Source organism: Pangasianodon hypophthalmus, chromosome 24 (assembly GCF_027358585.1).
Source record: "Pangasianodon hypophthalmus isolate fPanHyp1 chromosome 24, fPanHyp1.pri, whole genome shotgun sequence".
Taxonomy (NCBI): domain Eukaryota; kingdom Metazoa; phylum Chordata; class Actinopteri; order Siluriformes; family Pangasiidae; genus Pangasianodon; species Pangasianodon hypophthalmus.
Genome location: NC_069733.1, coordinates 1645271 through 1669998, shown reverse-complemented (window position 1 = coordinate 1669998; position 24728 = coordinate 1645271). Strand labels below are relative to the sequence as shown.

General features: G+C 39.0%; 3 protein-coding genes, 1 long non-coding RNA gene and 1 other non-coding gene across 11 annotated transcripts in view; 2 read left to right on the top strand and 3 right to left on the bottom strand.

The window, feature by feature from the left end:
• Positions 1-887: 887 nt before the first annotated feature.
• LOC113542375 (uncharacterized) lies at positions 888-1910 on the bottom strand. Its single transcript, XM_026939870.3, has one exon. The coding sequence runs from the start codon at positions 1908-1910 to the stop codon at positions 1434-1436; it is 477 nt and encodes a 158-aa protein (XP_026795671.2). The 3' UTR covers positions 888-1433.
• Positions 1911-1925: 15 nt separating this feature from the next.
• LOC117595968 (uncharacterized) lies at positions 1926-24728 on the top strand. The gene is made up of 3 exons (XR_004577149.2): positions 1926-2455; positions 10984-11102; positions 24600-24728. It is a non-coding gene; the product is annotated as an uncharacterized LOC117595968 (long non-coding RNA).
• On the bottom strand, positions 4974-9124 carry gatc (glutamyl-tRNA amidotransferase subunit C). Its single transcript, XM_026939869.3, has 5 exons — positions 8745-9124; positions 8437-8487; positions 7422-7591; positions 5721-5824; positions 4974-5078 (listed from the first exon to the last, which is right to left on the bottom strand). The coding sequence occupies exons 1-5, from the start codon at positions 9003-9005 to the stop codon at positions 5017-5019; spliced, it is 648 nt and encodes a 215-aa protein (XP_026795670.1). The 5' UTR covers positions 9006-9124; the 3' UTR covers positions 4974-5016.
• trnak-uuu (transfer RNA lysine (anticodon UUU)) lies at positions 9110-9182 on the top strand. The gene has a single exon. It is a non-coding gene; the product is annotated as a tRNA-Lys (tRNA).
• The window catches only part of sgsm1a (small G protein signaling modulator 1a), a 30737-nt gene continuing 17104 nt past the window's right edge, over positions 11096-24728 (bottom strand). For 3 of the 7 annotated variants that reach the window (XM_026939839.3, XM_034299241.2, XM_034299243.2), the window contains 17 exons: positions 24583-24707; positions 22901-22968; positions 21753-21916; positions 21265-21394; positions 20335-20452; positions 19428-19492; positions 18975-19120; positions 17821-17949; positions 17430-17612; positions 17154-17222; positions 15309-16526; positions 14737-14861; positions 14403-14485; positions 14211-14320; positions 14033-14129; positions 13281-13448; positions 11096-13190 (listed from right to left, as the gene is read on the bottom strand). In XM_026939839.3, coding sequence (XP_026795640.2) covers positions 13102-13190; positions 13281-13448; positions 14033-14129; positions 14211-14320; positions 14403-14485; positions 14737-14861; positions 15309-16526; positions 17154-17222; positions 17430-17612; positions 17821-17949; positions 18975-19120; positions 19428-19492; positions 20335-20452; positions 21265-21394; positions 21753-21916; positions 22901-22968; positions 24583-24707 — 3087 coding nt within the window. In that variant the 3' untranslated portion in view covers positions 11096-13101. The remainder of the gene's footprint in view (positions 13191-13280; positions 13449-14032; positions 14130-14210; positions 14321-14402; positions 14486-14736; positions 14862-15308; positions 16527-17153; positions 17223-17429; positions 17613-17820; positions 17950-18974; positions 19121-19427; positions 19493-20334; positions 20453-21264; positions 21395-21752; positions 21917-22900; positions 22969-24582; positions 24708-24728) is intronic. The other 4 variants (XM_034299244.2, XM_034299245.2, XM_034299242.2 and 1 more) reach the window with 3 other exon arrangements.

The window sequence follows — 24728 nt, the reverse complement described above, 5'->3', positions numbered from 1 at the left end:
GGTTGTTAAAGTTTTTTCACTAGGACACATTGTCATGTGTTATTGCTATGTACCGTTACTGCTAGTTTCAGCTAACTGAGTAATAAACCTGAACTTTAAAAGCTTTAAAATAAAAAATGTTAGTGTAGCCACAAACAACATTTAGACCATAAATGACATTTAGCTGTTAGCCTTTATTTAGCATTAGCTAATTTGCTACATGTTAATGCTTGCTCATATAGACCTAGACAATCCTTTAGAGGTGAATCAGTTGTCTACTATAAAAAAAAAAAAATTGTTGTCTACTATATTTTCATGAGCACATCACTAGATCCACAACCTATACATGTACATGTGCTGAAATTCAGCTCATCTTGATTCAATTGTCAACCTTATTTTTATTTGTATAGTGCTTTTAACAACCAACACTGTCAGAAAGCAGCTTTACAGAAATCCAGACGTAGATTTAGCTCCATAATGAACAATCCAGAGGCAGAAAAACTCCAAGACGACATGAGGATGCTGTTGCTCAGTGTGGCCAAATTGTGAATAAGAGTCCTGGGATTATGAAGAGCTCTTTCACAATTTCTGTGACCTAAAATGTGTTAATCTTTTGGTTGTTAAAGTTTTTTCACTAGGACACATTGTCATGTGTTATTGCTATGTACCGTTACTGCTAGTTTCAGCTAACTGAGTAATAAACCTGAACTTTAAAAGCTTTAAAATAAAAAATAAGCCCATGAGGTGATGGAGAAGGGTGTTAAAAACTAATCTGCCATAACTTTGGAAAATGAATGTCATCTATGTCTACACTAATGGTATAATTAGCTAAGATTAATAGGCTAACTAATATTTATGTCCCGTCATAGCCAGAGCTTTTTAGAAAAAAAAAACCCAAAGCAATTCAATGATTTTGATAAATATTTTTATTTATCATTTTATTATTATTGAAGGTCCTTTTCAGGTCCCCATTAACAAACCAATATCAGCTATTTTTATTACATTGTCATGTAATCTGCTAACAGCTGACACTTCAGACATGTGTTGGTCCAGACAGCAATTACATAAAAATAAAAAAATATATAAATACTTTTTTTCAAATATTATTTTTTAAATTATTTATGCTACTTGTGCTAATAAATCATTCTAAAAGCCCATTTAACTGTTAAAGTAAGCAAACTTAATACAATCCTATGAATTTTGGAAAGTTTTTATGGGTGTGTCCTTGTTACAAATTACATGCAAAGAGTGGATTCTGGATGAAAAAAAATAATTATAAAAATGGAATAGGAATACAGTAAAATACTGAAAAAAAACACCATCCAAAAAGGAGAATGTTGAGTGTAATTTAAATTACTTCAAAATATATGTATTTATCACACATATAACACTATTAGTCATGCTAAACAGAATTTTTTTTTAGGCTAAAATGATCTCCATGTGTTTTTGTCCCATCAGCCTCCACGCAGACGGAGGGTCATATAAATGGTGCTTCCAGAAACAATGTTGTAATCCTGCAGCTTCCTGCCACACTCCAGCTGTTGGCCGCTGTAGATCAGCCGCTGCTGGTCCACTGGTGTTCCTTCTTTCTGGTAGATCTTCCTCATCAACTGATCGACGGTCTCATCTTCAGTGATGTCGTAGGTTTTTGTCTGTCCCTTCTCATTCTTCACGAACACCTGAAATGGCACGGGGGTCATGCAGATCAGCAGCATCACTGTGGATCCTGAACTCAGACCGTAATCACTCACGGTCTTATGGTCATGGTCCAGCTGCAAGATTTTTCCATTGGAGATGGAAAGCTTCAGCTGTGAAGGTCTTGCTTTAAAGAGTGGGGCAATCTGTCGCTTGACTTCACCAATGGTGGCACTTGGATTCACGTACACGGTCGTCGTTTCTCCGCTCAGGACTTTGATGATGAGCTCCATCATATCCACTTCTTAATGACCTGTGTATAAAGTAAAACAGCAAATTAGTGCTATTTAAATTTACTCTTTTAAAAAAGTTTTGCATTGAAGTTACAAGGCGAATGGAAGCTTGTGAGCACCAATAATGTGGTTATTATGCTAACCACATGAATTAATTACCACACCCCAGCAATATTATTTTAAAATGATTACATTTTGAAATACAATTTTTAAGAACAGAAACATGGAAGTGAAGTCAAGTCAAACGATTCTGGATTCAAAATGGCTGCAGCAGAGTTTACATGGACATTTGCTCATTATAGATGAGTAAAAGGTATGATGGTGGCAAATTCTGTGCCAAAAATCTGAGTGCAAATCATTTTTCTTTTTGCCAGCAGTGGGAAAAAAACTCAAATGTCCTCAACCTCAGACCTCAAAACTCAAATATCATTGCCTAATTCATTTTTCCGGAAATCAGTGCTGACTGGCTGCGTGCCACTGTGACGCACCATTGGCGGAGTTACCTGTTCTTCATCAGAGGCATGACTTCATCAACACACACTCTTCATGTGAGTCATTTATATATTTTTTTTATTTGTTGCTAGATTTCAATTGATCCCCTTGCAACATACTACATTATGTAATACACACACACACATACATATATATATATATATATATATATATACACACACACACACACACACACACACACACACAGTTATATTACATTACATACTACATTATGGAATATATATATGTATATAAGTATATATGAGTGTGGGGATTGATTTTACTTGTGCAATACAGAGTTTTTTTGTTTGGTTTTTTTTTTTTCATGCGCGCGCCAGAGCTTGTATTGCGAGCGCGCGAGGGTTTAAAACGTGCACGCGATTTCTCTCCTTTCCGCGCGTGTACGTCTGTTTTCCTCTCCCGGATGTAATCTACTGCGCGCGCGAGCGTCAGTGACGCGGTTTGCCGGTATAAAAAGGGTGCACACTCAGATTTAAAAAAAAAAGAGAGAGAGAAGGAAACTATATCTATGTTTCCGAGTGGGATATTAACATATTAAACATATGCATATATACAAAAGATAACAGTAATAAACTTATTCAGGAGTATACTGTTGATTATTACATATGAATATTATTTAAACAGAGTTAAACCTACCTTGTAAGTAAATGATGTATGTGTCCTCAAAAGTCTTTTTCTCTTTGAGTCCTCGACTAACAGAAACACGTCCAGACAATCTCTTCTCCAGCTGATTGCGGTTCATAATATAGGCCAATAGCCACGCCCCGTATTTACGTTACAGCCAATAGGAGATGAGCTCGTGCTCATGTCCCAACCAATGGGAGGGGAGCACAGCCCGCCCCTCTGTTAGGTTTTGTTTTCCAAGTCTTACTCAGTTACTTTCGATTTCCGGACATCAGCTGGGGCACAAACACAACACAGCAGACATTGTTTCCCCCTCAGTATCTCAGTAATGGTGATAATACTGAGACTGTTTTATTATTATTATTATTATTATTATTATTATTATTATTATTATTATTAAATAAAATCTATTTTCACAATTTCTGTAAACAAGAAGGCAATAAAAATGGTCGTAAAACGTAACTGTTTCAATCTTAATTTTTGAATATGAATGCAACTTACAGGCCTAGCTGTATAATAATAATAATAATCATGATCATCATCATCATCATGATGAATGAAGAAAAAAAGGGTTTTGGAGACCAACTGTGGGAAATACTACTAATAAATATGAGTGAAAATGAAATTAAACATGGATTTGATCAAGGTATTTTCAAGTAAATTTCCAGTTTATGACTGAGGTGGGATCAGATGGAAACAGGCTACTTCCTCAGGTCCTATAAACAAATAGGAACATTAGGAACATTTCTTTTCTAATCTATAAATGAAATTTTATATGTAATTAGTTAATATGGCCACACAGAAAATACTACTACTACTACTACTACTAATAATAATAATAATAATAATATCCAGACTATACATGAGATTTAGCTTGCTAGAACGTCAATTTTCACCTCACTTTTATTTGTATATTGCTTTTAACAATCAACATTGTCACACAGCAGCTGTACAGAAATCTGGATGTAGATTTATCCAGAGACAACAGTGAAATGAAAAACTCCCTGAGATGACAGTAGTGTTGTTCTGCATGAGCAGATTGTGATGAGCACAATTGGGACGAGCACAGGACCATCTTAATGATTACAGCAGCAGCTCTTAGCTACAAATCTAGAGTATCCCGGTGAGATTATCCAGTGAAGAAATGAGAATGTAATGTAATGTTGAAAATGACCACACTGTAAAAAAGATCTGAATACATATTCAAAAATTTGTCCCAAGTAGCACTTTATCCAAGTATCTGATTCAAACAGCGACAGTAATAAACATGCTGGTTTCGTAGCTTTTGGCATTACACTGCCTCAGATGTGTTTTTGTCAAAACAATCTTTATGTTAGTGACTCATTTAGTGTCAGATAATCTTTCACAGGTCTGATCAGTTTGTGTTTTGGCTAAATGAAACCTGCTGTCCATAAGCTCAAACGTCAGGGTGCACTATCAGGGTCACCAAGAGGTCGGTGAATTATTTTCAGCAGCGCCTCCCGAAATGTAGTGTGTGATTTACTTATTTTTTTACATTTAGTTACATCTGTGGAATTTACAACCTGCCATTATCTACGTGAATTATTACTCACTACTCATAGTTATTACTCATAGTTTCACTGGTCACTTGAATTGAATGGAATTAATCCAGACTTCAAGAACTCAAAAACAAGTTGGCCTGTAAATAACGTCAACTTGGACATATTGTGTTCTGTGAGTGGGAATTTCAGGAATAGAAAGCTCTACAGCTCCAAGAAATAGGCAAAATGTTATTACTTAAATTCCTTTTTTGAAATAAATCTGTGCTGAGAAGGTGCATGGAATTTATTGTACAGTTAAACACCCATTGCTCCGAGTATAACTCCGCATCCACAATGCTTAATAAAATAATACATGTATTGTTTCATAAGAATTTGATAATGACAGTAACAGAAATGGACAGGTTAGTTTAAGCAGGACTTCATGTTTATTGTAAGAATGTGTCTCAATCTCAGAGCTCTGAGTGCTTCAGCATGGCAGTTCGCTCCTCTCTCTTTGGAAGAGGGATGTTTCCTGTGGGAAGAAAAAGAGAAAAGTTTATTTTAATTATTAGTGCCAACAGCACAGTTAGTTTCTGTTTCGTGCATTTCACAGGTGTGCTGCAGAAAGGAAAGGGAAATTGGGTATAAAGGTAACGCTGACGTGAAGGGGAATTCCAGCTGAAATGATCCACGTCACGCATTCCTGAGAGAGCCGGGATTGTTGTTGTTGCACTTTTGAGAAGGTGCCAGTAGGTGGCTTGGGAAAGGAAATCAAAACCTAACACCAAAACTAAGCATTGATCAGTTTCATTCGTGTAGTAATTCCAACATCTTCTTATTATGTCTATACTTAATTAATTCTTAATTAAATTTAGACATAATAATAACTTAATTAATTAATTAACATTTAGCTTCTAAAAAAATCTCCCACTGACAAAAGTCATCTCTTAAGAATTATACACCAAATATATCTTATCTTCATCTCGTTTATAACTTTGTAAATCCCAAAAGTCTTTCCGTACTCATTTTGATCTTACTCAGAGCTAAGCACATAAAGCTGTAGTGTTAGATAAATACAGTTTAGCACTGTGCCAATTTAAAGTGAGTTATTTTGACCCAAACAGAATATAAGACTTAAAAATGATGTGTATATGTGTGTGATTAGTTTGCTGACCTGGAGGTGCTACAAAATATTCCTCCTCTATGCTTTTGGAGAGCCGAAGAAGTTCCTCTGCGCAGTTTCCCTCCGTCACTGTGTCCTCTCTCAGATACAGAGCTCTAAGAAACACACAAAGACAAACTATCCTATGTCTGTGTCTTATAATACTTATTGCAGAATTTTGCTTGGAATATTAATAATAACTTAAATAACAGTAATAATAATGATAATAATAATAATAATAATAACACTTGGGTTCAGGAGGTTAAAGATGATTTTGGAACCGCCCTCTTTTATTTATTTATTGTCCGAACGCTTCTGTATTGCTGACTGAGGTGATTATTGAGACACAGGTTCTCGGTTTGTTTTCCGGTTAAACGGACACCTGACCAATCACATTCATATGTGCATATGTGCTTCCTGAACATCCGATTCCAGATTTATTCCCCCTATACTGTTATAATAAGCTCCACTCTTCTGGGAAGTCTTTCCACTAGATGTTGGAGCGTGGCTGTGGGGATTTGTGTTCATTCAGCTACAAGAGCATTAGTGAGGTCAGGCACTGAGGAGGTCTGGGGTGCAGTCGGTGTTCCCAATGGTATTCAATGGTTCCCAATGGTATTCAATGGGGTTGAGGTCAGGGCTCTGTGCAGGACACTCGAGTTCTTCCACTCCAACCTTAACACACCATGTCTTCATGGAGCTCGCTTTGTGCACAGGGGCACTGTCATGGTGGTTTGGGCTTCTTAGTTCCAGTGAAGGAAAATTGTAATGCTACAGCATACAAAAACATTCTATACAATTGTGTGCTTCCAGCTTTGTGGCAACAGTTTGGCGAAGAACCGAATATGGGCGTGATGGTCAGGTGTCCACATACTTTTGGCCATATAGTGTATAAGTTTCTAACCCTATATCATGGTTTATAACATGTGTGGCTGACCTGGAAAAAACCCTCCCTTTGGTCAAACAGACATTTTCAACATTTTAGACAAACTACAGACTTTCCTGACTGTTCCCCTTTGCATACATGTCAATCAGAAGTGAGGTGTTGGTTAACCTGACTCCTTATACAACATGATTTCTGCAGAGAAGCCTCAATATCAGTAGACATAGGCATAGAAAAAACATCTTTTTTTCGGCCCCAGTGACATCTGATGGGTTCTTTGGCACGTTATCTCCGACCACCACACATATTATCACAATACTGTATTCAAAAATTATGATGTTCATTACATAACAATACCATACCGAACTTCTCAAATGTATACAGTCAAACACTGAAACCTGACAATTTAAAATAAATGAACAATATAAAAAGTATATCAAATATATGACAACAGAAAAGATCCCTGAATAAAGCTGTTAATACTGCAACACAATTAAATAAAATCCAATCATTATTTATATAATGATTATTAATGATCATTATCATTAATTTGTATTATTAACATTTTCACACAGAGCTTTAAAACTAAAGTTTTCCCACTTGCATAAACTCCACATCTCTCTCTCTCTCTCTCTCTCTCTCTCTATCTCTCTCTCTCACACACACACCTTTTTTTTTTTTTTTTTTTTAAGTTTGCCGTTTCTGCTGCTTGGTGCCTGAAAAAGTTCTCTTCGATGGATTTGAGCTAGAATCTTTAAAATTGTAATTTCAGTAGAGGAAAAAGAAAGAAAGAAAGAAAAAAAATGACACACACACACAGATACCCTTACCTGTCCTCCAGCACAGAATCCATTGGTTCCACACCTTCCGTATCGACAACATGGAGCTGATCAGCAAACCGAATTGCTTTCTCCAGACACTCCACACCTTCCCGGCTGCCGAAGTCTACAAGAGCGAGTCTCTCCAACTTATCCACGAGGTCTAGAGAGATTTTAGTAGGCTGCAAAATGAAACAGGAAAAAAAAAATCACCAAAGTGCGCTGAGGGTGACATGACAAAAATATCATACCATGTTACCTGAAGACATTTCTATGATGCATGATATGCATCAAGATAAACCGTATTTTTAACTGTTATTATTATTATTATTATTAGTAGTAGTAGTAGTATTAGGTTTACTAATAAACTGCAAGCAATTAGTTTACAAATCATGTTTACAAATATTGTTATATCTGCAATATCAATAAAATTCAGATTTTTGTATTTTGCATGATTATATTGCCATAACCAGGGATTCCAGGTTCACGTTTTTTACACCAAATTAGGATTCTTTTTGAACTCGGTTGTGAGCGGTGATGTTTTTTGGACCAGCTTGAAAATAATCTGCGACTACCAAGATTCTTTTAATGCAAATAATCAGAAATTAGTATAATCCATTTCCGCAAACGTAAGTGCAGACAGTGTGTCTAAGATATACAGGACCATTTCCGTTGTAAAACATATTGCAAAGATTAGGAGAGGGAAATGGGATTATGGAGTGGATAATGGCAGTATGAGTTGATGATAGAAAAAAGGCCTATTGAGGCACTGCAAATCAGAAATGCGTGTGCACCACGGTGAACTTCTTTCCCAAGCAAAAACACTGAGAAAATGAAATAAAATGCCTGAAATTTTGGGGAATACTTTCAGGTCTTTTCGGGCAGTTTTTGAGAAGTAGTTGCACTGGAAGATTTTCTAGACCTGGCAACCCTGTCCGTAAATGTGAAGCAAAATGTTTGGGCAAAGAGAATTTGAACAAAAACAGCGTTTTTATGTGATGTATAATAAAGATAATAAGAACCGTACAGGTGGAAGTTGCCTCTCAGCTACTGGCTCCCATGTGGGAAACTGTGGAACCTGAAAAGAAACACAAACACGATAATAATCACAACCATGTTTTTTTGCCTTTGCCTTAAGGTCACTGGTTGTGAAAACAGAACATTTAAAACTGGCACTATAAACACTAAGTACAGCAGATTATTTAACAGAATATAGCATTGATTCTTATAGTGTTCTACCCAAAACAATTTTAGGCACACCGGAAAAGTAGAAGTAACATTTTTTTTTTTGTTATTCCCGGAGAGCCTTCATAGGCCATGACATTTTTTTTGTACCTTTGAAATGAACCCTGACTGACTTGAGCTCGTCCAGCGGCACCACCTCGCTCTTCTGCCCCAGTGAGACGCGCTGTGTGCGGGAAGCTCCGCTAGGACACACCGAGGATGTGAAGGCCGCAGCGGCGTGGGTCGGTTTAACCACCGCAAAGTGCATGTTGTGATTTTCCTCTCCAGCGCTGTATTCCTAAAAGCCGTAGATCTCAGTAAATGTCCAAAAGGACACATCAAATTAAACCTAACACAGGCGCTGTGAAACATGTCTGCTCAGGAAGCACCAACTCCTCACAGTTCATGCACTAAAACAGAAACTTGGAAGTCGGAGGTTATCTATATATAGAAACGCAGAAGCACGCGCTCTCGAAGCCCGGATAGCTCAGTCGGTAGAGCATCAGACTTTTAATCTGAGGGTCCAGGGTTCAAGTCCCTGTTCGGGCGGTGCTGTTTTTCTTTCGAAGAAACAAAGTAAATCGGTATTTTCCTACCACAAGCCTGTAAAAAAAAAAAAAAAAAAAAAAAAAAAAAGACCAGGGGTGTATCGATGAGACAATTTGGCTCGATACATAGATTTAAAGGCAATGAATAGAGGCAACATTTATCCATTGACGATGTCGGTTATCAATTATAAATCAATTATTATAAAAACAGGACAGATATTTTAAACTGATGTGTAAATAATTTAATAAGCTAGCAAGGTGATTTGCAACAAAGAATTATTTAACAAAGTAATGTCAAAATTATTCTGCTTGTGTTTTGAAAAAAAAAATTCTCAGCTACAGTGTACATGTTAATGATAACTTTTGTCTGTAAATTGAACATTCTGTTAGGTTTATTAATGTTTGTAATTTAAAGTAGTATACTGAATTCCATATTCATTCATTCATTCATTAATTCTTGGGTGAAATATTTCCATTCACAATAAATGTAATGAAACTGCCGGAATTTGTGTAAAGCGATTAACTGGAATTTATTTATTATTATTATTTTTTTAAGAGCCTCAGATCTCAGCTTTGGAGTGTGATAAGATGAAACGAAGTGCATTCCCGTGTATGTCTTGACCCCAGTGATCCACAGTGTGAATTTGGGGAATTTTGGAGAAAGCAGAAATTTCCACCCGAAAAAACACAAAGGCCAACCCCTTACAGTTTTTTGGAGGTAAAAATTTTGATCTTCTCCAATCTTCCTCATATTTGCACTGTTGGTTGCTGAGGTTGAGACATAGACAGGAGCGCAGGTTTGGTCTGAACATCCCACTACAAAGCTGAGATACGAGGTGTCCATTTTCCACTAATTTTAGTCAATTAAATATATAGGGATTGGGCACGTTAATTTCTAAACTTGCTACAATCACACACCCGCTATGATCACACACTCACTATAATCACACACTCACTAACACCAACACCTCCTGTTAGTCATTACTGGCTATTATTACAGAATCACTTTGATTTGTTAATAATTGAAGGAGTTTTACCAAATTGAGTAGCTACATAATATGTAAGATGTCAAAATAGTACATTACTCAGTAGATTACTGACATTTCTTAGTAATGAATGTGGAAAGTAGAGAGTAACCCATCATCCCATAAATGTGTGTGATTCTCCCTGTCATATCTAGCACTTATAATAATAACAACACCATTTCATTATATAGAGGCACATATATCATTTAATCATAAACCACAGTTGAACAAGTGCAGGTTTTACATACAAAAGCCAAAACAAAATGAATGCATTGAGATATAAACAGATAAATAAACAGCTCGAAGCAAGACATACAAATAATACATTTTTTCGCTATCATCAAGCAGTTAGTTTTCACAATTCTTCCAGCAATATCCAAAGCAACATGACAAAGTGCCACGTTTATAGCGAAGCAGAATCTTCAGCCAAATGCACTGCTTAAAAGAACTGTCGATCAAATACATTGGACACACTGCACTAATGAAAATAATATATCAGATTAGTTTGGATTCTATTCAGTTCCATAGACATGGCCACAAAACAGCTTTACAACATGCCCTGCAGTAAACGCTGCACATTCCCTGCTCATCTATTTTAAGGATTTCATCCAGTTGAAGACGACTAAAACATTTAATTTAGGTAACTCTGCTGCACAGTGAGCAACAATATCACTAAAAGTACTTTGGTAGTTTGTCACAAGTCCAATATTTGGACGCCACTCATGGCATATTGGATTTCCAAAATCTGACCCTGACAGCCATTTGCTTGTAATCCAGGTCCTGAACTGATAAAAGGCAGAGGGCAGATGTGAATTTGCTGCCCTAAACTTGGACTCAAACAGCACCACTGGAGCATACAGACTAGCAGAAACACAGTTAAGGCCACACTGTAAACGGTAAGTTACATCAGAATGCAAAAATAAATAAGAGAACTGTTAAATATAATTTCTCTGCTTTAATATATTTCTATTCAGAAAAAAAACCACAATCTCTAATGTCATATTTTAATATTTCTCTATATAATAAATATAGAATATAGATTTTTCCTTATGCACAAATAAGCTTTTTTCTTATTTGTTACAGTCACAGTAAAGTGAAAACTGTGGAAGTCCACATACAGGGCCTTGCGTAAGGATCCACCCACATTCTGTAGTGTATAACCTGAAAATGAAATGGACTTAATGGGGATTGTATGTCATGGATCAACACAAAATAACCCTAAAACCTGAAGTGAGGGGAAATAATCAATACAGTTTGCAAAATTATTACCAATAAAAAATATAAAAGAACACTGAAGAACAGTGGTACATGTGGTAGCATCATGTTCAGCATCATGTTCAGCCTCCTGGTTGCTTATCTGACGAATCCCCTCTTTATCCAGTATCTGACGTTTGGATGGCCTTCTTTAGTCATGGTTGTGCCATGTTCTTTCCCTTTTTAATAACAGATTTAATGTCTCTCCACAGTATGTTCAAAGTTTGAAATATATTTTTTTATAACGTTAGTCTCTGACTTGTTTTGTTAGCTCCGTGGTATTCATGATGTTTCCAGGAACAGGCGTATTTATATTGAGATCAAATGACTAGTCGACTTCATTCAACTAAAAAGGTTGGAATTGGCTACACCCGAACTAATTTAGGGGTTTCACACTAACAGAGGTGAATACTTTTGCATTTATGGCATTTACATTTAATTAATTTTGCAAACAATATTGATTATTCCACCCATTTCAATATTAATGGCTATTTTGTGTACAGTCATGACATATAATCCCAATTAAGCCCATTTCAGTTCTAAGTTGTAACACTAAAGAAATGTGGAAAAGTTCAAGGGGGGTGAATACTTGTGCAAGGCACTGTAGACAACTGATGCCTTGCAGAGACACACTTAACATTGGCAAATAGATGAAATAACTGCTGTGGTGTGTTCAATAATATGATTCTGAAAAGATCTGAAAAGATGGTTCACAACAATACACACATACCTGCATGTAATAAAATGTAACACTAGATATCACCACTACTGAATGAAAAGTACTGATTTGGTGGCTCGAAGGAGATATGAATGATAACACATTTCTGTTACACAGTGTTGAGAGAGCATTAAAGTCAGAGCTGCTCAGCTTCTTCATGTCCAAAAACTAAAAATCATACAAACCTTGACAAAGCACCAACCTACATAAATATTAACATAATGCCATGTTACTGAAGATACACACAAGTTGGTAACAGACGTGCAGCTGTGGAAGGAAACAAACTGAGCCGAAGAGGCTGAAAGCTTTACTGACTTGGAATGTGTGATAGGTGAAGTATAATCGCTGTCTGGAAGTGTCGATTTTTTAATAGCTGGCGATACCTATTACCTCTCACTTCCATTAGATTCATACTTCAGAATATAAAAGACACCGGTGGTGCAGCAGGTAGCATTGCTGCCTCACAGCTTCAGGGTCCCTGGTTTGATCCTGAGCTCTGTGTGTGTGTGGAGTTTCGCATGTTCTCCCCGTGGCTTTCCTTTGGGTCCTCTGGTTTCCTCCTACCTCCCAAAAGCATGCCAGTATGTGCAGAGACTATGCTAAATTGCCCCCTAGGTGTGTGTATAGTGCCCTGTGATGAACTGGCATACCATCCAGGGTGTATCCCCCTTTGTGCCCAGTGTTCCCGGGATAGACACTGGATCTTCTGACCCAGACCAGGACAAAGCATTTGCTAAAGATGAACGAATGTAATAGCAGCATCTGCTTATAAATGTAACAACAGTTATTCAAGAACTAAATAATTCATGAGCTAAACGACTTGGACCCAGAAGGTTCTCTTGGCCGTATCCTGTCGGGTTTAATGCAGCAAGCACTAATGGGATGTTTTGGCACAGAGACAGTTGAAAGGCTTTGACACTGCGTTACTTGTTTTCAATGAGCATCTGCACTTTGCAAACAAGCTCTCGAGCCAGCTCCAGGATTTGCTTCACGTTATGATGTTCGGCCATTTCTAAAAAACAAAATCACAGTAAAACACTTAAAAAGTGCACTATTGAAATGTTCCATAGGATTTCATGGGGTTCTAACTTTGCAGTGTTACCATTGAAAAATTTGATGATGTCGGTAAAGTCCATGTTGTTCTCCAGGATGATGTCCCTGTAGATCTCAACGAGGGCTAGGGCAATGAACAAGACAAACTGGCTAGAGGAGACGTGCTTAGCCGCCCAAATGCTCTCCCACACTGCAAACACGTCATCATACACTAGCTCTGAGAAGAGAAAAACAACACACCAAAGATTCACTAGATCCCGAGCACAACTGACATTTCACCAAATTTACCACTGTAACAGTTTGAGTCTATAACAATGTTTCCATCTGTCCTCGTACCACAGTAACTTCATCCATTTGTTTGCCTTGTTTCCAGCGACCCCTATAGGACTAGACTTTTCTGGAAAGTGAAATGATCACCACCAGGGGGCGCTGGTCGACTATTTTGTCACCAATTTCCAGGTCACCAATTTCAACCACCTTTAAACCACTGTTTAATCGTTTTTCTTTTTACTGTCTTCATAAAAGTTCCACCACGAAAATCTTATTTTAGAAGGCATTTAATTACTAATTCTAATGATCTCCACAAGATCTCCTTGTTAAACTCCCAACTGAAAAGGATGACTCATGTTTCACAGAAGAAATAACTGCTCCATAAATGCAGAGGCCACCGCTCCCATCTTGCTGACGAAAAAAAAGCTCATTAGCTGCTGGTTCTCAGTGTTCCTCCGAACTATTTGACACTGCTGTGAGACACAGTCGTGCTCTCGTGTTTGAATTGGGATTTGCTGCATTTTCCGTTACCTCGTTTAAAATCCAGGAGGAACCAGCGATAGCAGAAGTAGAAGTGGGTGTAGTCACCGTTCTGATGCATCAGCTCAAAGAGCTCTGAGTCCAGGATCTGCAGAGATGGACAGATTTACAGAAGATGTAAGATGGTACAAATTAAAGGCTAAAGATTGTTTTGCAATCACAGTTTCACCTGGATGAGGGATCTCATGTTGGCAAAGTGAGTGTCCATCGCACCCCCGTGAGGAAAGTTCTGATTCATTCTCTTCATCAGTTCGGTGAAACAGCTAAAGGCTAGAGCCTCTGAATAAAGACCAATAAAACGGTAAATGAAAAAACATGAAACAACAGAAAAACCAGCATTTTAAAAATCATATACACTCACCATCATCGAGAATGACCAGAAGAGGAGCCAGAAGGTCACACATCCCCTGCACGTAGCCGATCTCTAGATGCTTCCAGACGTAACTGTGGATGAAGCGTAACCACCAATTATTTAAATAAATCAGCAAAAACAAAACCGTGACTGAGCTCAGGTTTGATTAAATTAGACCACTGATGTGTTTATTAATTACTGGGTAATTAATTACACTGTATTATCGTGAAGAGTGGCAGTGTTAGGATCTGGAACTCTGGCTCTGCTTTGTGACAACGTTTGCCATAAAAATGGGTTACAAATGCACTTGAGTTTTACCGCTGTATAAGTTTTGGCACCCCACCTGCACATGATGTTGCGGAGTTTCTCCAAGTTAGCTGGGGTGAAGTACCAGTAGTTCCTGTCACACCTTTGCACGTCCTTGTCAATACGATGCAGGTTCAGGGTGTACAAGTCTAAGAGCTCCTGCTGCAAACACCAGGCAGGCCACACATACAAGTAATATTCAAGTAACATAACATTTGCACAGCTGAACTATATCAACATTTTCCTCTGTTATATTACATATTTTTTCTGTTTATTATTAGTCTTAATTTATGTGGAGTGTTTGCCATACAAGTCCCTGTGAATGAGCTGTTACTATAGAAACAATAACGTATTTATATAAAGCCGGAATTTGCAGCTGCACTACTGTCAGATTCAGGAATATCAGCTTTGGTATAAAGTAATGTAGTAGATGTTTTAAATGCATCTCGGGTGCATTTTAATGCAGTTAATCACCATACGGATATAATTCTGATACTGAAGAGGCATGAATCAAGCAAGCTTTACCTGTACCTTAGATGAAACAACTGAAGGCTATATTTGAAACATTTTGGTGTGTTACACATCTATACCAATAAGTAAGACATGTACCGAGTAAGTCGTTCCTATGGAGGGAACTGGTGAGGTGGCGGTCTTCTTCTCATTGGCCACAGCATGTGAATCAAACTGAGGGTAAAGAGTCTCCATTTCAGGCAGGAGCGCCTCATTGCCTTCCTGAACGCCCACCAGCCGGGCCATGGGGATCTCCTCCATCTCGATGGCTGAGGGTGACTCGTCTGAGTCGGTGGCGGGAGTCTCTTTGCTCATTTCACGCATGCTGAAGGCTTCAAACACAACAGGCACCACAATCTCCTTTACCACAGGAGCGCTCGGCATTGTGACCTTCTTCCTGACTGTCTCCGCCTGACCTTTCTCCTTAACCCGACTTGGACTTTGAGCCTCAGCTGTTGAGGGTTTCCCTGCTCTCTGAGCTTCATTCGTCTTTGGTCTCGATTCAGTTTGATTCTCAGATGGCTCTGCTTTGAATGATTGGATTTTCTCAGATTCATCATTTTTTATGGAAGTAGAAGTATTCAGTGTCTCACTCTCTGTTGTCTTTAAACCTCCTGGACTGTATCCAGTCTCAAAGCTTTTACTTTGCTCTCCTACTGTACACTCTTCCCTTCTCTCACCCGTTGAAATGGACACCAGTATTCCAGACTTCTCCTCCTGTTTAGTTTCATCTATCTCCTCTAACACCTCTGGCTTTCTTCTTTTGTCCACTACCTCTGTGTCCTTTATCACCTGAGGTACAATACCTTCAAAACCTTCACCAGCTTCTGAGTGTTCTCCTACCTCAACCTCATTTCTCTTCTCAGACACCTCTTGTTCCAGAGTTTCTTCCACAGTATCCATGTGTTCCATTTCTGCTTTTTCACTCTCATCTCCTGCCCCCCCAATGACAATTTTCTCCATCTTCTCTGCATCTGAGCTTCTTGGAACAAACACTTCCACATCAGGAGCCTCTTTGGTTTCCTCCTTCTTATGATCCTCCTTGATGCTATCCTGGGTGGATGTTTTGGTGCTCATCTCCTGCGCACTGCTGTCTTCTCTGCTGAGGGAGTCCGACAGGCCCGAGGTGACAGAGAAGTTTCTGGAAGAGGGGTGACCCGAATCTGAGCTGTTGGAGACTTTGGGGAGGAGTTTGACATCGTCGCCTTTGGGCTCGGCATCAATCTGTTCGACCTCATCCACGGACTCGAACACCTGGAGGAAGAAGCCAAAGGGAAGCCAACTACTCCAGGGGAAGGGGCTTTGGGGAGTGAAGAACTAGTAGGGACAGTGTGGGGATGGGGGAATACCCGTTTAGAAGTAGCAAAATACATGCACAATCCAACGACTGCCAGCAATTACATTTAGCCCAACATTACATTTAGCCCAACTCTGAGCTGTGATCAGAGTTGAGTTAAGCATATTTTTGAATTCAGACTTCAAACATAACTACAGACTTAAGCGCTAGAGTCTGAAGTCTGAATGTCAGAAGTCAGGAAAAGGTGTGTCTCAGTGTTGTCTGAGACTTTGATATAACCACAATATATCAAGTAGAAAACTATGGTTTGGGCTATGACTCGAAAAAACTATGGAATGTCATTGGAAGCCAATATATAATACAGAAATATGACTCTATAAAATTTATTAAAATTTCATGGAAATTTTTTTTTCCACACAGAGGACATCAGAGGAGACACATCATTGCTCATCTTGAGGCCTGAATTTTATATGGATATATTATGCATGACATAAAAATATAAATTATTAATATATAAATTATTTCTAGTTGATCATGCAAAATAAAAGGATGTGCTGGATCAAGTGCTATTTTATAAGTTGTTGAATAACGAGTGGTGAAGCCATGCAGTACCTCTGTGTCAGTCAGATGAATATTAGATGATTTACCTGTGTACTGCTACTGGAGTCACTCTGCAGGCAAGCTCTCTGCCTCTCTGAACTGCAGCTCTGAGATGACTAAAGATGGAGGAATAAGAGGTACAACAAGGCATCATGAGGAACTAATAAAGAAAAATTGATGAATTTCATAATACATAGCAGAAAGTGTGGTGCAGTATGTCCACCAGGTGTCAGGTTTATATCAGGAAATAAACTGTGGTCAATATCCAGTCCATGGGGTAATGATGGTGATATTTCGGCATGTTACAGTGGGTAAGTGTGTACCTCGTTGCTGATGGACGAGTCACGGTGCACCACACTTGGATTGTTGCTGTCCATGCTGGCAATAGATGAGCACTTGGCCAAGGCCACGGCGTGCTGCTCTTTTTCCCGCTGCCGCACGATGGCCTCACAGCCCAACCACTCGCTCATAGTCTTCTCGTAGCATGCTCGCATCTGCTCGTCTACCTGCAGGGGTCGATGGTCATAACAGGAATTCAGGGGTCACATAGCCTGACAGTTTTCATTGCTGGCCTTATTCACTCCATCTGATCAAACTAATCAAAATCTACAATGGCATGGGAAGGGTCAGCTAGTATAAATGAGCTAGCAGGGCTAAGCCCCGCCCCTGTCTGTCAAAGGCACAAGGACGTGAGCCACAGGTCCAGACACTGACCTCCTTCCTCTCATTCTCAGACATCCCGAACTGGTAGTGACCCAGCAGGAAGGGCCAGACCTCCTTACGTAGAGAGGGTTCAATTCCTCCAAAATACACCAACCGCCAGAGCTCCTGCTCGTCATACGCCTTTAGAGAGAAACACACTGGATTAGAAAGGAAAAGGTCACATGGTAATGTTCATCTATAGTGTAATGAATCTATACATAGAGCTTCTTTGTGAGGCAAAAATAAAGGTAACCAACAAAGCACGAGCTGAACCGTGCACATAAATTTGCATTGTTTGGAATGCTCATAAAAATGACATGTGGTGTTTAGCGACAGCACTTTGAGTCCCAGAGGCTCTGCATTAATCATTCTGCACATATTGTGTGTGTGTGACTAATCATGGCGATGTGCTCAGAGGTGATAAATATGCATAGGCAAGTCGACTACACTGCGTATGCTGATCTGGGATCAGTTTCACAATGTAGTGAGCTCAGGCTCGTCAATATGTGCATGTGTGAAAAAAGCAGGAGTGAGTGAGTGTGTAGGTGAAAGCATGGGAATAAGAATGTGCCTGAGTCTGAGGGGCTGGATATTTAATTACACCACAGCACTGCTGAATTCTGGATTCTGATCAGAAGGTGTTGACTAATTTTCTACAACAGTAGGGCAGCTGCAAATCAGAGGGTTTATTTTAATGTGCTCTTTCTAATATGTTACTGTTTCTATAGTTACAACTTATACAAGAACTTGTATAAAAAAAACCAGTAATAGTTGAGTTACAGCTGTAAGGAGACGTTTATTTATGTAAGGAGTCTCCGGTGTCAACAGAAACTACTGTTTATGACTGAGAACAGTAAATAACTTGTTTCTTGGATGTTCCACAACACTAAATGTAACTCTAAATGGATAAAAAGTACACTGTGTCATTAAATAAATGCAACATTTTAATAGCTGTGATATAAGAGGAATAAAACACTTCAGGATGTGCTGTTATAGGAAAACAATCAACTTCGGGATGGTAACAGTAACTCTGCTTTATTCACCTTTACCTTCATCACTGATTATTTTACCATAACAAAATGACACACGGTGATTTATTCCTTATATGTATACATGAAAATGTATGCATACTGCATGTGTGCTTACGAGTGTGTGTTTGTACATACACTGCAGTCCTGCAGGAACTTGTGCCACACTGGTGTAGTGAGACCTCCGTACGCGTCACACGGCACATCGGGCATTACGATGGTGTGATTGACGAGAGCGGAGAGGTGTGTGCGCACAGTGGACAGGTGACGGCAATACGCCAACCCTTAACAACAAGAATGGATATTAGCATCACAGACAAATTCATTTCAACTCATACTTTTGTCAATGTATTTATTATGTGAATAATGCTCAGTATTGTGACATACAATATGCCAGAGTCCATTGTGATAAACACTATTGAAAAAAAGTTTTTCTGTGCGTTGCCACATCATCAGTAAATGATGGCAAAATTCACCACTGGGCATGCCACTTGAAATTTTTTAGCATAAAACAGAGAAAATACACTCTGTTGGTTTAAAAAAATGTAACATTGTTGTAAATGTAAAGACAGTGTCTTGGTTCACACTTACAGCCATAGAACGCTCTGGAGATGATCTGATACTTCATGTTGTCACACAGCAGCTTCAGAGGAGCTCTGCAGAAAACATGACATCATCAACACGTAGTATTAGATAACCTGGCCCACAAAATGAATTTGGGATCAGTGTTCTAAATTAAAATTGTCATGTGGACTGTAATTGAATAGATGTATTTGAAAATTTTTTTTAGCACTATTGCGCCATTTTTTTAGCACTATTGTGCCACTAGGGAGCAAAATAGAGCAATAAACTCAGCTATGTAAACTCTAAGCTAAAGATTTGACATTTGTATCCACGTCTCTTTCCGAAAGAAGAAAAGTGCACACAGTTTGCTGAGTTTTCCAAGAAAAACAGCCCAGGCTGTACATCTTATCTGAGATAAATGGAAAACCAGTGTTTTTAATTTGTTCAAAGCCCACAGCAATGCTGAAAGATTAAATGGTTGGCATCAATGTCAGACTCATCATGCTGAAAAATATAACCATTTGCAAGGGCAACCTAAGAACAGATAAAATAAATGAGTTGCTGTCGGGGGTTGATCAAACAGGAGTCAGTTTTTAACTGAGACACCAGTGGTGCAGCTGGTAAACGTCGCTACGTGATTGCTAAATGAAAACCGTACTCTGATGGTGCCACGACAAGCGTCAAACATTTGCTAATGAAAAACATAGATGCAGAAAGGATTTCAGATCTCGCTGAAAACATTAAGTTAGGTCATTTATAGTTTTTCAGTAGCTAGTGATGAAAGCACTGATATTACTACTAAACTGACGTGACATTGGAGTAAGTGTAAGGTGGCCCGTTACCTAAAATGAGTTTGATACCTCTGATATAGACAAAACATCAAATTTGTCTCTGTCACACACATCCTTTATCTACATGCCAACTTCAGCTGTACCTCTCATGGCTGCAGCCGTTTGGCGATGCTCCATCGGAGAAGCTGGCCTGAGAACACGAGGACTTCCTCTGCGTTGGCTGCCAGATGTTTACCCCCTGCTCCATCAGCTCTGAACTAGCTGGAACACACACATTCAACAAAAACACATCACGCACATCTCAACACCTCACTGGACACCATTACCCATCATGCCATTACAGGATTAGAACATTAACAAAGTAGCACAGCTGCAAATCGCAGGTTTATATTAATGCACTCATTCTAATATGTTATCGTTTCTATAGTAACAGCTCATTCACAGGGACTTGTACGGCAGATGCTCTGCCTAATTGGATTAAAAAAAGGTGTGTAATTGTACATGAGGTTTTCTGTAACGAGATGTTAATTTAACATTTAGAAGTAGTCTTCAGTGTCAGACAAGAGGTACGTTTTCTGATATCTTCGGACAGAGGAGTTTGCACTTCGCGATTTCTCAGCAACATGACAAGCTGCGTGCTTTTGTCTTATTAACTCTAAGAGAGAGCAAAAAGAGAAGTTGATGAGGGAACAACTATTTATGGATGCTATCTTGTTTCGTTACATTAAGTGTAACTATAAATGGTTAACAAGTATGACGTGTCATTCTTTAATAAATAAAAAAAATTAAATAGTTGGCAGATTGCTGTGATACAGGAAGAATAAAACACTCAGGGATGTGCTGTTATAGGAAAATAATCAATTTCAGGGTGGGAAACAGTAACTCTGCTTCATCACACCATCCTATCACTGATAACTCTAACAACGTGAGTGATTTTTTACTCACATATCTGTTTATTCATCTTCTCATCTATTAACCAATTGTTTGGATTGTAAAACATGTCGATATTTCCACAAGAGTGAATGTAAATGTTTTATAAATATTCCTTAATTCCTCCACACACACACACTCACCGAGCTCAGACTGGCTGTTGGGGAAGACGATGCGGAAGACGTAATCGGTGGCTTCGTCCTCCTCCTTATCCGAGACGGAGTCCACTGATCCCTGAGTTCCTCTCTTCTTCAGCTTAGGAAACACTTTACCCTAAAAGAAGAAGCACACACACACACACACACACTCACACACCATCTCAGCTGGATGTTCTGGCAGCAGTACAGAACAAAATACATTATCTCAGTCCAAACAAGTTGAAAGTAGAATATAATGAAGAATGAAGACCCAAAGGCATTAATTATCCTGACATGTCTATACACGATGAAATCCATTAGGTGACAGGTGAGACAGTAACACCGTCCCTCCTACATAGAGAACACAGACAATTACACTGCTGTACTCCCAGCTACAGATAGATGTGGCATTGTCAAGACTGGAACTCTTGAATGCTTTTCATTTGTGCTGTTTTTTGCTAAATAAAAGGAGAAAGGCATTTTCTGTAGCTGACCTTGCCTCTTTGGGACCACAGCGGCGGGTCGAGTTGACCGTGAGGCAGCAGGCCGTTCTCCAAGCACGACAGGAACTGCAGGAGATGGCCACCTTGTGGAAAACGTAGAGGAGGCCTCTGGATGCCATCCTGGTTTACCAGAACTATGGTGCCACCGCTGTCCACTGAAACACACACACACACACACACACACATTATACACGAGCATCCACAGCCAGTGCAAATCCATTCCAGTTGAGGAGAGGAGCTGATGGGGTGAGATTTAATAACAAATCTCTAACCTAATCAACTGCTTAAATCAACCTGAATGAAATTATCTCTAAAGAAACTCTGCAGCTGACAGGATCTGAAATGCAATACAGCTCGACTTTGTTCATTTTTTAAAAGATTATTCTTCATTTATGTCTTTGACCAGCACCGAGTGATTGTTAAAGCTGTAACTTGAAGTTTCGATAACATGACAAGCTGCGTTTTTTTTTGTCTTTATAAAAAAAGAGGGACAAGGAACAACATCAAGGAACAAACTTGTTTTCATGGACGTTCCACAACATTAAATGTAACTATAAACAGACTAAAAGTACGACGGGTTGTTATTTAACAAATAAAAAGTGTGATTGCTCTTGTGTATGAGAAATAAAACCCTTCAGGACATCCTATTATAGGAAAAGCATCAACGATGGAGTTGTAGCAGTAACTCCGCTTCATCACACCATGCCTTTGTTGATTGTTTTCCTATGACAGCATGACACTGAGTGTATTGTTCCTTACATATGCATCATGCAAGTACTTGCTCATCTGTGTAAATACGCAGCACATTCTCACAATCCTTCTCCAGCAATCTTGACTTCGCTCGCAGCTTTAAATGCTCATCTCGCACTAAAAGAAATTGCACTCTGCACATCCTCTTCCTGCAGCCATTGTGTTTGTGTTTGTATGTGTGTGAATAGTGATGAATGAGGATTTAAAAGTGTGACTCAGGGGGTTTAATTAAACCCACGCAGAGGCTTATTTCATATCTGAATCTTCTAATACAATATGTTTCACAGTAATTGTGTTTGGGGATGCCATGAAACATCCTCAAGACAGAAACACTAATGAAACCGAGTCATGGCTAACTTTTACACAGCGATAATAATGGTGCAACATACCCTGCTGATGACAATGCAAATACACAATCTCTTCGAGGCGTATGGTCATGGCATAGTCCCAATACACACTGCAACAAAAAAAAACACACATACACAAGAGATAACAGGTCATGTTGTTAAGCATCAGAGAGAAGTAATTAGGATCAGACAGCTGATTAGCATATTCATGGTGTCACTTATCCACATGAGATCCTCAGGGAAAACAGAACTAAAGAGCTAACAGCTAGGAAGAAGAAAAATGTGATTTTGTGTGTAAAGTGCAACATTTAGCTTCCTCGATGAGAAAAACTACACTGCTAACATTAATAACAGAAGTGCGCTACGGTTTTCGCTGAAGAACCTGAAAACACTGAGTTTAGTTTCATCCTGGTTTGACATCCCTGACAAATTAGTTTAATCTTTCAGCATAAGCCTTAGGGATGTAAACACACCAGCTTTCATAAATAATGAAGAAAAAAAAACGCAAACACAGTAAAGATGAACGAAGGAGAATTATAATTAAGTCTTCTTCTATTAATAAAAGAAAAATAAGCACCGATCTGCACCTAAAGTTTTTTTAACAATTGCTAATAAGCATTGTTCAATTCTAATATATAGAGGTGAAGTGAATAACATTGATTATCTCGTTACAATGGCACCATGCTCTGTGTGCAATGTTCTGCTGGGAAACCTTGGGTCCTGGCATTCATGTGGATGTTAATTTGACACATACCACCTACCTAAACATTGTTGCAGACCAAGTAAATCCCTTCATGGCAACGATATTCCCTAATGGCAGTGGCCTCTTTCAGCAGGATAATGTGTCCTGCCACACTGCAACAATTGTTCAGGAATGGTTTGAGGAACATGACAAAGTGTTCAAGGTGTTGACTTGGCCTCCAAATTCCCCAGATCTCAATCTGATCGAGCATCTATGGGATGTGCTGGACAAACAAGTCCGATCCATGAAGGCTCCACCTCGCAACTTACAGGACTTTAAGAATCTGCTGCTACTGTCTTGGTGCCAGATACCACAGCACACCTTCAGAGGTCTTGTGGAGTCTCGAAGGACCAGAGCTGTTTTGGCAGCACAAGGGGGACCTACACAATATTAGGCAGGTGGTTTTAATGTTACGGCTGATTGGTGTACATCTTATGGAGGTATGAGATCACAGCGTGTGTCGGCAGAAAATAATGATACAGTGTGCTATCTTACGCATTTTCTCTTCACCTGTACAGACTGTTATTTAACAAAAAAAATCGTTGATATGGTTTAAGATTTCTGTGAGGAGAAACAGAGTCTCCAGTGTCACCATTCTGTAGCAGTGAGTAGGTTTTCCGACATCTTCAGTACAGAGAAGTTTACGCTTCGTAGTTTCTCGAGAACATGACAAGCTACATTTTTCTTGTCTTATTAACTTCAGGAGAGCGAACAAATGTGAGGCTGGTGAGAGAATCATTAGAAATCCAAAGATTTTTTCATGCTGTCTGTTATTTCTTACTTAATACATGAATTGGAAATCCTGTACTTCTACAGTCCGATGTGTAAATGTAATCATGAATGTAGTGTTGTCTAAAAAATCTCTGCTTTACACTGATTTACACTGATGATTAGAGATTAACATTCTGTATCTCTTCTCGTAGTTTCTTACTGCCCCTTTAAAAAGCGAGGTTAATTCCAGTCATCGATTAACGAGCAGTACCTCCTCTCGTATTCCAGATCTCCTACAGAGCCGTTCATCAGCTGATTGGGCGTCCACTTCAGCGCCATGGTGTCGGCGGTCTGGTGCAGAGACAGGTATCCTGGGATCGCCTCCATGTCGTCTCTCTACATGAACAACAACAAGCT